Genomic DNA, 14,855 nt, shown 5'->3' on the forward strand with positions numbered 1-14,855 from the left:
GCGTGGTGAGCTTGAACCTGCTTACGTCACGAGTCATTTTTTGGACCCAACATCCAATAGGAAAATTCAACTGCAGTAGCCACAGTTTAACCTGAAGAGGGCAGCACTCAGACGTTTTTACACCATATATTGTAGTATTGAAACACTTTATATCCAAATGTCAAAAAACTTACTAAAATCAATGAACAGCACTAATAAAGCATCATTCTTACAGATCAGTAACTAAAAAAAGTTGGTTTAGGGTTTAGTTACTCTTTAAATGTAATTATATTTAAGGTAAACTGCACATAATGATGGTAATTTCATAAATAAGAATTTCTGCACTATAAAAAAAAAACAAAAAAAAAACGGATATGGTGTTGTTATTAGCTTTGTATGTTGTACTTACTATAGTAATGCATAATAGTTATGCATAATAATAAGCAATCAGTCCTATAACAGCCTTAAACCTAATGCCATGTATTGTTATTCGTTAATATTACTCAGTGCGTACTTGTGTTATTACATTGTAATGAGTTCTCATGCACTCCATGCATAAAGAGATATAAGACCTGCCAGGGAGGTTTATGCTCTTCATTAAGCACCTAATACCTAATAAGTTTGGTACAATCCTAAAACACTGTCACACCGGAACCAACATACTACAGGTCGGCAATTCAGTAAATCTTAGGTAGTTTTGTGGTGGATTTTTAAAAGATATTTTATGTTAAGTGTGGACTAAACTTAACAGTGGATGGAATAAACAGTACAGAAAGTTCCTTGTGGTTTTCAAATCTAGAAGAGCACCTGGATGATGGGCCTAATTCATTTTTTCAATAAACAATGACCTAGAACAAACTTAAAATGACAAAGCAAAGCTCAGATCTCAGTCTGTAAAATGAATAAAAACTTACAGAGAGAGAGTCCCTATGTGACCAGACTCAGAGTAAATGATGATAGAAGTGGCCAAGTCTATAACCTGCACCTCCTAATCCATGCCACCAGAGGTCACCATCTCCTTACCAGTTGAATATGCCCATTGATCATTCGGATCTTAACCCAATAAAAGTATTCTTGTCGCTTTATGAAATGAAGATTGAGCTATTGGACTGTTTTAACGATGTTTTTACTGCTTTTCTGCGTTGAAAAATGCACTGCGGTCTATGGGCAACAATAACCACTTGATTTCATCAAAAGTGTCTTAAATTGTAATCTGAAGATGAACAAAAACGTCACGGGTGTAAGGACACAACGGTGAGTTCATTATGGATTAAACTATCCTTTTAAAAAAGTATTTTGGCTACATTCTGAGCAGTCCTGTTATATATATATATATATATATATATATATGTATATGTGTATATATATATATATATATATATACACACACACACACACACACACACACACACACACACACGGATTTCCTGTGTCAGCATTTGAATATTTACATTATAAGTAGCTCAACAATTCCAACTGTTTTCTGTGTTCAGTGGATCATGGTGTCCTTTTATAATACAAAAATATAAGAATAATCAATATTGACAGACTTTTATCAATGGATAACAAACATTTGTGTCCAGTTTCATATGTTTTATTGAAATGTTTGAACATATTTACAGTAAACACTGCGTTTGTTTATACAATCTGAAATGCATAAAAGTCACTTTAAACATTATTGTAAAATTTGTTTCATTCTGAATACTTTTAAAAATAGAAACCAAAAAAGGAAAATAAATCTTTGTTTGTATATCTTGTAACTCATTACAAAACTCTTTACAATAAACAAAAGTGCAAAGTATAACTAAACAACATATAAGTTTGCCAGTTTTTTATTTTTTTTATTTTGAGGCATGTACTTTTTTTTAAAAAACTTAAAACTAAGTAAGGAAACCTACACAACAGCACCACATCGACTCACCAAATACAGCTCATTATTAATAAGATCACAAAATCAATTTCTTTTTCATTACTAAAGTGGCTCACTAAATCCTATTATTACCATTTCTTAATGAACACAGCAGTTTTCTACAGTAGTTAAAGCTAAAGTGCAAAGGCTTGCTTGAGGAAAAAAAATGAAGTCACATGGAAAGTATGATTTACAGAAATACAGCTTATGACAGGTGAAGCATTTATGCTCATTATCAGTGCATTGTCATATGAGCTCAACAGCCTGACCAGCAGGATGAGAAAAAGGTTGTTGTTTTACCAATGCCCTTATTAATAATAATAAAATTTACTTTGCTTTCTAATATAAACATTTAAACAGAACAGTAATAAAACACTGAGCATCATCAGATTTTTAACTCTTTTCATTAGTCTGTAACATGGGCTGTTTTGAAAATCCGCTACTGCTTGAACTGGACTCGGGTGACTTTTCTATCCGCTTCATGATGAAGTGTCGCAGCATGAGAAAAAATCCTGTTGGGATACATGAGAATTGTATATTATTAGTCTGCATAACAGGATTTTCTAGAATACTTCATTCCTATTGGTTATTCTTAACCTTCAAGTCAATATTATATGCACTCTAAAAATGTTTGGGTTATTTTTGACCCATAATGGGTAAATATTGTACAGACCAAAACACTGGGTTAAAATTGACCAAATACTGGGTTGTTTTAACCCCACCATGGTTATTATAGCCCATGGTTGCATAACAACAACCCAATACTGGGTCATTTTTAACCAAGCACGTGTTCTGTCCTATATTTACCCATTATAGCCATTTATAGAGGGTTTCCATTACTTAATTGTTTGGTAAGCCACCGTTTTAAAAGCATGTTAATGTGTCAGCTCATCACAAAATGTTCCTGTCCTGAACATTGCAATCATAAACCACCAAACTACAACTTTGCGTGTCTTTAAACTGTAGAAGGTGTGTTAGAGAACTCACCTTGTAAAGAATTGATAATACAGAAAAGGAAGAGGATGGCTTCTGAAAAACGGCCAAAATTGAGGAAACTCAGGCCCCATGTTAATCCGAACAGACAGGTTAGGCCCCAGATACTGAGAAAAAGCCCATAACGGTTCTTCAGCACTGGCATCTTCAGTATTTTTCTCACAACATATAAAAGCATGACCAAACCAGAGCTCATCACAACGATCAGTAAGCCCAGATTAATGATGTAATGAGCCACAGTGCTCTTGTCATTGTTCAACATCCAGCACCTGGGTGGACAAAACAAATATTAGTTTTTATTTTTGTGAATGCAGAATTCATTCAAGTAAGTGTGTCTAGTACTTACATGTAGTAAGGATTGGTGTCATTAGCATATGCCATAATTTCTCGTTTACCATATATATCACCTATACCGAGCAGTATGGAAACTAGCAGAGCTGGAAGACCTGAAGTTGGAAACAGAAATCAAGATAAGAGAGTATATAAACACACGAGTCTTAACAAAATGTTGACACAGGAATACGCCTTTACTCACCAAAACCCCCCAAGTAAAACCACCATGAGCGAGGTGGTAATGTGAACACCTGGTGGACTAACAAGAATGCGTGAAACACTTCCATAGCCATCCAGCAGAGTGTGCTAAGCAGCGCATAATGCAGAAGAGCTCCTGTTATCCGACAAACTGCCGAATTTCCTACATTCGCCAGTGTCCCAGTAAAAATGAATAATAAGGACAGAAGAAATACTGCCACCACCAGACCACGGTGCACTAGCGAGGACTGATTTTTCTTTCCTAATCTGGAATGCAGAGAACAACAATGGAGACAGAATGAGAAAAACATGATTTACAGATTAGTCTTCATACTGAATGCTTTTATTTAAGAAATAGTCTACTCATTTTCAATATTAAAATATGTTATTACCTTAACTAAGAAGAGTTGATACATCCCTCTATCATCTTAGTGCGTGCACGTAAGCGCTGGAGCGCGCTGCTACACTGCGATAGCATTTAGCTTAGCCCCATTCATTCAATGGTACCACTCAGAGATAAAGTTAGAAGTGACCAAACACATCAACGTTTTTCCTATTTAAGACGAGTAGTTATACAAGTTTGGTGGTACAAAATAAAACGTAGCGCTTTTCTAAGCGGATTTAAAAGAGGAACTTTATTGTATGGCGTAATAGCACTTTTGGGAGTACTTCAACTCGCCTGAAAAATCCACTCCCCTTCTCCCTCTCATAATGGGAGAGGGAGAGTGTTACTGCGCAGAGTCGAAGTACTCCCAAAAGTGCTGTTCCGCCATACAATATAGTTCCTCTTTTAAATCCGCTTAGAAAAGCGCTACGTTTTATTTTGTACCACCAAACTTGCTCGTATAACTACTCGTCTTAAATAGGAAAAACGTTGATGTGTTTGGTCACTTCTAACTTTATCTCTGAGTGGTACCATTGAATGAATGGGGCTAAGCTAAATGCTATCGAAGTGTAGCAGCGCGCTCCAGCGCTTACGTGCACGCACTAAGATGATAGAGGGATGTATCAACTCTTCATAGTTAAGGTAATAACATAGTTTAATATTGAAAATGAGTAGACTATTCCTTTAAGTTTGTGCGACTATAATGACTTTCAAATCTCATATGTTATGGTTACCTCTTTTTACAGAGCCAATAGAAGAGAATCAAGCAGCTAACTAAAGACACGGCACATCCCACAGCTGTAATGAATGTCAAAGCCTCCAGATGGCGAACTTCAGCGTCCGGTTTTAGTTGCTAAAGTGGCAAAAGACACAGTATGTGTAACCTGATTTTAAATAGACTTAAGACATTAAACACACTATCCATTCAGTTATAAACATTGCCAAACAAACCAAAGTAGCAATCATTAAGTAACTGAGTATGAGTATAATGTTATGAGTTTTTCTTTGTTCATAAACTTTCAACTTACCACAAGAATTGCAAAGTATGTAAGGTGATTACAACTGCACTCTGTCTCTTTTGCACTGATGTCATTCGTCTCACAACCGTCTGGCCTCCACATCACATCATTGTCTGCAGAATACAAAAAACACGACTGAGTAACATTAGCAAGAAATTGTGTAATTCAACCTCAGCTAATGTTGAAACATTAGAATTTCAAACTGGTTACACTTAAAAGTGCTCACCTCTTTTTGTGTCCCATGAAACACAACTTTTAGACTGCGTAGGCTGTGGAATGAAACAGAAACACAGACCCTCGAGTCTTAATATGTTATTGGAAAGAAATGCACTTGTGGGCCGTGGCCAGCCATACCCTGTCTAAAAAAATGGTCCCGAGCAAGAAGGTCCTAATATGTAGCATTAAAGGGACACTACACTTTGTTTAAAATATGCTCATTTTCCAGCTCCCCGAGAGTTAAATATTTGATTTTTACCGTCTTGGAATCTATTCAGACGATCTCCGGGTCTGGGGCTAGCACTTTTAGCATAGCTTAGCACAATCCATTGAATCTGATTAGACCATTAGCATTGCGCAAAAAATAACCAGAGTTTCGATATTTTTCCTATTTAAAACTTGGCTTTTCTTAGTTACATTGTGTACTAAGACCGACGGAAAATTAAAAGTTGTGATTTTCTAGGCAGATATGGATAGGAACTATACTCTCATTTTGGTGCAATAATCAAGGACTTTGCTACTGTAACATATGTATATTACGCAGCGCCTGAAAAAAGTCCTCTGCTATTAAAAGTAACCAAAGGGACTATTTCAAGAAGTGCGTAATATCACTATGCCGGCTGCAGCTATGTTACGGCAACAAAGTCCTTGATTATTACGCCAGAATGAGAGTATAGTTCCTAGTCATATCGGCCTAGAAAATCGCAACTTTTAATTTTCCGAAGGTCTTAGTACAAAATGTAAGTACAAAGGAGTCAAGTTTTAAATAGGAAAAATATCAAAACTCCTTGGTTATTTTTTAGCGCGATGCAAGAGGTCTAATCAGATTCAATGGATTGTGCTAAGCTATGCTAAAGTGGTACTGCCAGATCCGGAGATCGGCTGAATGGATTCCAAAACGGTAAAAATTAAATATTTAACTCTTGGTGAGCTGGAAAATAAGCTTATTTTCACAAAAGTGGATTGTCCCTTTAAGGTACAGATATGTATATATTTGGTACACCAGAGTGTACTATTGAGGTACTAATACACACTCTTTGTTTTGTATGTAACTCCGAGGTACTTATATGAACTAGGGACCATTTTCTACCTTATTTTTACGACATTATAAGAAAGAAACTGATCTGGGGAAGTTTTTTTTCATTATACTGTATCTTTATAACGAACTCTGTGCATGATGTCATTACAGAAGCCTGCTGGCAATATGATATCATATTACTGTTATTAGTGTTAAAAGCAGTGGAGAATCCATTCATAGGTGACATCTGCAATCCGAATAAGCAACAATTACAGGATAACAAAAAAAGACAAATAAAAACACGCTCAAACAGACTTACTAGAAAGGGCGAGTGATGGAACCTAATTCTGACAGGTTCTGATAGGTCTCTGATGATCTCATTCTCCACTGTGATTCCAACTATGTCCTCTAGAACATTTGAGTTGGACAAATTTGTCTTCAAACACAAAAGTTCATGTTTGTTACTTTGCACACATACATATTACAGTATATTTGTCTTTCTAAAAGCAAAAATAGTCTAAGTTTAACTTTTTGCACATTATACCTTAAATAATGTCTTTACTGTACTGTTCCTGTAGTATGTTATAAGCACTTTGGATTTTTTTCTTCCTTCTGACATCAGGCAAGGGGGAAGATATATTAAGGGCACCGGGTTTGATTGTTTATTTCGCTGGGCCTGGAATGTAGCACACACATTCAGACATATGCATTGGGGGAACATGCTAAGACATGCTATGAGCAGCAGTATTTAAACTTTCTGTTTCAAAAAAATGTGAACACTTACTGGCAGAGTGAAACTGTGTCCCTTAAAGTCTTTTTCCATCTCCATGAGAGCTCCCTGAACACAAGGTAGATCCACTGGACCCAACGGGTGGGAATTCATCACTTTTTTTTCTATCCTACAAACGCAAACATATACAATTCTTAAATAACTTCTGGACTTATTAAAGGGATAGTTCGGCCAAAAATGAAAATAATGTCATTAATGACTCAACCTCATGTCGTTCACTCGTAAGACCTCCGTTCTTCTTCAGAACACAGTTTAAGATGTTTTATATTTAGTCCGAGAGCTTGTTGACCCTTCATTGAAATCTATGTACGGTATACTGTCCATGTCCAGAAAGGTAATAAAAACATCATCAAAGTAGTCCATGTGACATCAGTGGGTCAGTTAGAATGTGTTGAAGCATCAAAAATACATTTTGGTCCAAAAATAACAAAAATTACGACTTTATTCAGCATTGTCTTCTGTTGTGAAGTGCATGCGCAAGACTAAAGTCACGTGACTGCAGTGACGCGGCCGACGTGTTATCTGGTGTGCCCCAGCTGGGTTTTTTGTGTGTTTTTTTGTGCGCCTGGGCTTAGTTTACAGTCTGAGGGAGACACACGCTGTAACTTTGCAAACATGTCTGAGGATAACATGTTATCCGCGTCACTGCAGTCACGTGACTTTAGTCTCATGCATGTGCTTCACAACACACACGGAAGAGAAGACAATGCTGAATAAAGTCGTCATTTTTGTTATTTTTGGATCAAAATGTATTTTCAATGCTTCAACAGATTCTAACTGACCCACTGATGTCACATGGACTACTTTGATGATGTTTTTTTACCTTTCTGGACATGGACAGTATACCGTACGTAGATTTTCAATGAAGGGTCAACAAGCTCTCAGACTAAATATAAAACATCTTAAACTGTGTTTCCAAAGATGAACGGAGGTCTTACTTGTTTGGAACAACATGAGGGTGAGTCAATAATGAAATTATTTTCACTTTTGGGTGAACTATCCCTTTAAGGGAGCAATAATAAAGGATGTGGTAATAAGTAGCATGGTAAGAAAAGGTGGATGCTTGTAGGAATAATGCTGTTTACAAATGATATAGTTTAGTATAATTGGCAGATTTAAGGTTTGGAAAAATGTCTTGGCGGGTGTCTACTTCATGGGTGTGCACAACTATAATCTAAGCACAGGGTGGCTATACTTTGAAGAAGCTAAAATAAACATTGAGTTGGTGTGACTTGGACTAGTGTTGTATCACAATCCAATGTGATGTAGACATAGCATTTTTGTCCTGTATATGGAATGAAACTGAAGTCCTTGTGCTTAAAAGAGGACTCCTCAAATTAAACCCTTACATAACTGACATAGAGTAACTACAAAAACTGCACCAATGCCATATACAGTACCACCATGAATTCCAGTCTAGCCACAGAGGTTGTGTATGTTAGATGGTGACATTATAACCACACTATATAACCATACAACATGCATCTGCCTACCTGTTTTTGCTGTATATATACACTACTGAGCAAAAGCCATCATTAGATATGCTGTTTATACAATGGTAAAGTGACCGTATTATTTAGTAGAAAGCTGGTGTAAATATATGTGACCCTGTAAGATTCAGGCTAAAGTCTCATTATATAATTATGAAATGTAAAGAATTAAAGTTTGAATTTAATCATTGATTTCACTTTCATTTCAATCTTTGACATGACCATACTCAGTGAATATTAAAAATATAAAGTTATACATGTACAGTATGATTTTCTGTAAAAAACAGTATATTTATATTTACTATAGGCCTACACATATTATATATATAATATATATTATAAAAGCATACAGAATAAAAATTGTGAGGAAAATTTTTTATGAACTTTGATCAAATTATTAAGCCACGGTTACTCTAAATTTTGAGTATGCAAGTATAAATTAGCACTATAGACTTAGATTAATACATCCCACTTTTTACTAATTAATGAACAGTTCACTTTCGTTGATTCTCCTTATAACCATCTTCATCTAAATTTTCATGCCTAATTAGGCCGGTATTTCAGCTGCATCTATTTCGTCCGCGATAAAATATGCGAACGCAATCTCTGCCTCTGCGGAGGTTTATGGTCAACTGGACTCCAAGACTGGGGTTATGTCCGACTTAACGTTACAAGCTCTTTTTCACTCCTCCCCTCACTGCAGCCCGCTGGTCTTGTATAAATTTCAGGGAAGGCGCATCTCAAACAAGCCACCAAAGTTTGGCTTCCTGTTTGTGGCTCAAGCTGTTTTGCACTTGAGCTTAAGGCTGTTGTTAAGACTATTAAAAAAATGGGTGGGTCCAAAACGTTTACTGGAATATCTGCCATTTTCTTGTACTCTGGTGTCTTTTAATTAAACAATTACCTTCTTGTTTCATGGCCTGCAGGAGTGAAGCAGGCGAAAGTAGTGAAAAAGCAAAATGAAGTTTAAATCTTTTTGACTCTAAATGAGCCAAGCGGAATGGATTTGAGGAAGCAGCAGCGTGGAGTTTCATTTATTATGGAATTCTTTAGTAGAATGGATTTCACTGGCGCTAAGTGAACTGACATATGCACTAAATAGGAGTAAAAAATGAGTGGGCCCACTTTCATTTGTCTTAAAAAGTGGGTGTGTCCTGTCCTAAAATGTTCCGATGCCCATGGTTATGATTACAGCATGAATAGAAACAACTTCCCCAGATTACTTCTTGGAAGGCTACAACAGTTCATTAGACTTTACATAATAGTGAAAGTACTGCAGTAAACTAAAATTCAAAAAGATTGACTTACATGTTTAGTCTGTAATGCTCCTCAAAAGCCTCACCACAGAACGTTTCCTCTGAAAGTAGAACAATCGATTTAATCAATTTATTTGAATATATAATTCATTATGTGTTCAGACCTCAATACGACATCTGTCAATGATATATGTAGATAATATATTACCATAAATTAAAACATAAATAAACACTACTGTGCTGAAACATATTGAATGCTTCACCCCCCAAAATTTGGCGATTACATGCAGAGATAATAAAAGTACTTACTGCAGTTAATTGAGTCCCCTCGAAATGTATATACTTCCATGATTTTGGAGTTGAGGATATCACCCCTGAGGTTGCCATTCACAATACCATACAGATCGCCAGGTTTCTGTTTATCTGGTGAGAGGTCAGTGCAGCAGTCTTCCTGTAGACCAGATTGGCTACATAGAGTATGGTTTTTTCCATTCACCTCCACCATCAACAGGTCGTGCAGTGGATCCCAGAATACACAGAAGTGACTTTGATTTTGAAGGGGGTTTAAATCTAGATTAACTGATTTATTTGGATTGCACTTTGCTGTGATAGCACCCCGAATGGAGAGTGCATTCTCATTTCCTGAAATCTCGATGTTCCGACAGCCCGTTCTTAAATCATATCTCAGATATTTAGTGGATCCTGTGCCATGGCGCCATGTTCCACACATTATAAAGTCCCTGTCATTATCTATTGATGCTGCAATGACAAAATATAGATACTTTTGAGATGTAAATTCAAGCTTTCCTATGTACATTTCCAATAACCTATCCTACACATGTTTGCACATTCAGTATCAGGCTACATTTTTATTTTAACTACTATATTTGTTATAAGGACACTAACAGCAATCCATCATTAATAAGCAACAATGGTATTATTTTGCCTTCATATACTTGCTTACCTTGACACATAATGATCAGTAGACAGATTAACACAAATATTCTTGCAGCGATTTGATTCATCTTCATTGTAACTCATAGATGGTGCCTAAAAAGCAACAGAGGGACAAAACAATATAAGTAGCGAATCATGTTATCAGTATAATGCACATTTCTAGTTGTTACCAATTTCAAACAAGCTTTAGAAAAGGCTAATGATGCATTATCTAACCAACACTCACTTCCTCCTTACATACCCAATATTCATGAGATAAATGGTAATCATTGTGACACATCTACACTAGTAACACATCTATTCTTGGCATCTTATCAACATTAACACAAACATGCATGTGTAAAAATACATTTGAAACATGTTAGGTTGCAACAGTCATATCTTATCCTGAGAACAGGCATTCTTTCTCAAAACAAAGGCACTTTTGTAAGAAATGTGCATGTTTAGTGCAACACGCAGATATGTGGCCATCCTCACACCACAATCGGTTTTGTTTTGTTGACATATACATGAGTCCTAAAACTCATGACAATAAAATGACTCATAATACACTGTCGATCTCAATGCAGCATCTTTGAAAACAGATGACTCAGTCAATGAACGGCATGTCTGGCCTGAGTCAGCACTGGGGCACCGAAGCTCATTTGAAGTAGCTGCTGCAAATTTCAGAAGTGAGAAAATACTTTGGTCAGAAACTACAATGAAAAATTTGTGTCACGATGATTCCCAGCCCCATTAAAATACATATACAACAACCCCAACCCTATACATCTATCTTTCCGCTTGATTTTGCTGTTACGTTGATTAAACTAAAATAATTATTGTACACAAAAATTTAACTACCTCATCTTGGCCTTTAAACTTTAAAACTTTAATAAAATTATTAGTGCAACATTTTATACATCTTTATGTGAGCTCAAAGCATATCATATGCTGAATCATTACAGTAAGTTTGAAACAGATTCTTAAGAAGATAACAACTGAGGAGCTCAGATGCAAAAACCACTAAACTGTACTTCCTTCATAAAAGAGATAATGACATTTAACCTGAATGCTCTTGACACGAATTATGCGTCCATCAAAAACTTCTGCTTCAAATTCGCTTTAATCCCGGTCTCAGGCCATTCAAAAATACCAGTTTTTTAAGAGTCTGATAAAAAAGTGCTAATTTACAACTTGGAAATGCGTCAGACGAACTTAAGAGGGTTTTGCATCCGAGCTCTTCAACTGCATGTTACCACGTATCATACATAAATGATACAATAACTTGGAGATGAACACTTCAGACTCCACATGAAACCAAGGTGTTAAACAACACGGTGATTTCATCAATAAAATCATCCTTTATATCATCAGAGCCAAAAGGGCCAACAATGCAATGCATATATAAATCAATTCTCACTTACAGCTAAACCGCTACACATTTGCTTTTCTGCGTGTCGACATTTACAGTAAATATTATTGAAAATATGAACCAAACCAGACTGAAGATGAGGCACCGCTGTGGCTTTCCTGCATTTACCCACTCGAGCACAAACATGCATCAACCTGTTATGACAGGCATTACACAAAACAAAACACCTGTATTAAGTTTCATCTGAGGGATAAACTGCATCAGTGTGCTTTGCAAGTTAACCATGCAATGAGGAAGTATAACTAAACTAAACTACAATTTCCACTTGCACAAGACATTAGAGACAGATAAGAGATAATGGAAATTAGTTACAGATGCTACAATGACAGCATACGTGTAGACACAACAATAATAAACATTCTTGCAGTCTTTCACCTTGCACTCTAAGAAAGGATGTGTTAATTTTTTACACATTGTTTACTGTTATACTCATTATGTGTCATCTTGTATTGATTTTGTGTTAAAATAAAACACAGGTTGTGTTAAAAGTATTCTTGAGATGTGTGTATTCTCAACTAATCGGTTGTAAGAGTGCGCCATAATTAACCTCTATTTTATTGACTCAATTGGGTTGAAACTTTTGTTCAAACGTTTAACATCTAACAAACATTTTCTTTGCAACCACACTGGCCATATATACTTCCTGACACGACAAATGTTGTCAGGCCAGAGTAACTTCTCTACACACATTTACAAAGCAAACAGATAAGCTTCCGACATAACTTATTATAGCATAAATGTCAATAAAATATCTGTTTAATAAAATGTGCTTGCATATTACTTTGGAATTTCTTTAACTGAGAAAAATTGTGTCTTTGTACAAAAGTGTACAGTATATGATTTACAGCTAAATGAAAGCAGAACAGAGCACACTATTGACTACCACTGAAAGTGCCCAGTTTCTCAGTGCTGTATTTGACATGGGTGCGTTTATGCCTCCGCCCTTTTTGGCCCTCTCTCCCTCTCTGCCATTGTTCCAGCTATGTGGACCTCACAGCAGTCGAAGAATGTCCCTTTTCTCCTCTCAGAGGACCAGTTTTGAAAGGAAGTGGCATTTATACAGCCAGATTTGTTGCCGTGCAAATAAAGGTTATTTTTTGCTTGAAAACATAAAATTCTAATTTCTTCTAATGCATTGTCCTCCACACAACACCCACTGGAAAAAAATTATCTTATATGAATTTCACACCAAATGAACATCATTTGTTGTCTTGAACTCTTGACTCTCCCCTACCTGTATATTTTCCTCTGTATACATTTCTTGAAATGATTCAACCTTTTTTGAAATGTCAGCTCAGTCAGTGTGCAATATGGCTAAAGAAGCGTTTCCACGGCTGCTGTTGTGTCTAGCAAAGCTAACAACCCGCACATAGCAAGAATGTGAACTTTGAGATGAATTAGGTCAAGCTATTGTGCTTTTGCTTTGTGACTTCAGTGCCAGACATAAAAGAGAGAGGCCTTTCTGGTCTTTGCATTCTGAGCTGAACCGACAAGTAGCAGTGAGTAAGGGCAAAGGTCTTTCAACCAGTACTATACACTACTACACTACACATATAGGTTATTACAGCAAACAGACTGGTTTATGTAAGACGTGCAGAGTAACCACCATGGTGCAGACAGGAAAACCAATATCATTGGCATCAAAACACGAGAAATAGACGTCGAGCAAAAAACAGACTCTAACTGTTAATAAATAAGCATGAGATCAATGCTTTGCACGTGTTTTTGTGTATCTCAAAGCTTTAAATGTCATAAAGCACGGACTCAACCATCTTAGCCTGTTATAAAGGCAGATAAAGAAAGCATTCCTTTCTATTGAGGTGGACTGTCTGAAAGGGTTAAAGGATTGAGGGGTTTCACTGATGCACACTGTCTCGGTGTCTCTTTGATTTGTTCATAGCCTCAGAGTAAATATGCGCGTGCCTTTCTCCACCTGCGCTCCAATTTCCTCAAGCATCTCATGTTATAGCAGAATAGACATAAAGGAACAGTAAAAACAGAAAGATTGCATGTTTACCATATAAAATATGGATGTATTCTTATAAAAATACTTATAATGTATATATAAAACACTATTAATGATAATTTCGTTTTAATTTAAGGTAGACGTGTTATTTCAAACGCTATAACACGGTTTATTCGGCACGTTTTAAAAATGGCATGCATAGTTTCATGTGCTATACACAAATTAAAAAGAAAATGCAAAAACACAAAACGAAAACAAAAGAATGACAGTATGTTTTAGTAGCCTAACCCATTTAAACTAACCGGAATTTCTCATTTAAAAAAATCGCACGCGCAAATGTCCATAATGTAAATTTTAAACCGACGCCACTAAAGCTTCTTTAGATTTTAACACGTTTAAATTAAATTAAAATCGACCGTTACACGTTTCTCATCCAAATACAAAATGTCAGACTGTTTAGGTCTATAGATAGCCTAATAACAAACTCACATTTATACACCTGCGTCGCGGCGGATCGGACATTTGATCACAAGAATGAGGGGAAAATATCTTACCTTTCTTTGATGAATCTGAGTGGGCAACTTGCTGTCTTCCTCTAGTATACAAAACAGAAGATGATTTCAAGGTAATGCTGGAGAGAAACACGCGTGTAGCCTAATAACGAGGGCAACTTTCAGACTGGTAGAGTCCGCGGAACCCCTGTGAGTGACTCACACCATGTGTGCGCGCGCGCGCGCGTGTGTGCGAAAGCGATAGGGTTTTTTCGCAAGCAGTCACAAAAAAACACCGTTCCAGAGGGAATAGATGGCAAAACACAAAAAGTTACCCAAAAATATCAGGGTTTAATAAGATTACTAATGTTTAATTAGATTACTAACAGAAAATGTCAAAGTTTTTTATTTTCTCTGATATTTTATATATTTATGACCTAA

The 14,855-nt window shown here is 36.3% G+C and overlaps 1 protein-coding gene across 1 annotated transcript; it reads right to left on the bottom strand.

The window, feature by feature from the left end:
- Window positions 1-1,858: 1,858 nt before the first annotated feature.
- LOC135749216 (adhesion G-protein coupled receptor G5-like) lies at window positions 1,859-14,647 on the bottom strand. The gene is made up of 14 exons (XM_065267723.1): window positions 14,478-14,647; window positions 10,551-10,636; window positions 9,896-10,345; window positions 9,639-9,687; window positions 6,835-6,949; window positions 6,595-6,726; window positions 6,370-6,486; window positions 5,043-5,085; window positions 4,826-4,929; window positions 4,532-4,650; window positions 3,417-3,679; window positions 3,228-3,327; window positions 2,876-3,150; window positions 1,859-2,400 (listed from the first exon to the last, which is right to left on the bottom strand). Exons 2-14 carry the CDS (start codon window positions 10,615-10,617, stop codon window positions 2,282-2,284), a joined length of 1,953 nt encoding a protein of 650 aa, XP_065123795.1. The 5' UTR covers window positions 10,618-10,636; window positions 14,478-14,647; the 3' UTR covers window positions 1,859-2,281.
- Between the last annotated feature and the right edge of the window lie 208 nt (window positions 14,648-14,855).

This window comes from Paramisgurnus dabryanus, chromosome 2 (assembly GCF_030506205.2).
Source record: "Paramisgurnus dabryanus chromosome 2, PD_genome_1.1, whole genome shotgun sequence".
Lineage (NCBI taxonomy): Eukaryota > Metazoa > Chordata > Actinopteri > Cypriniformes > Cobitidae > Paramisgurnus > Paramisgurnus dabryanus.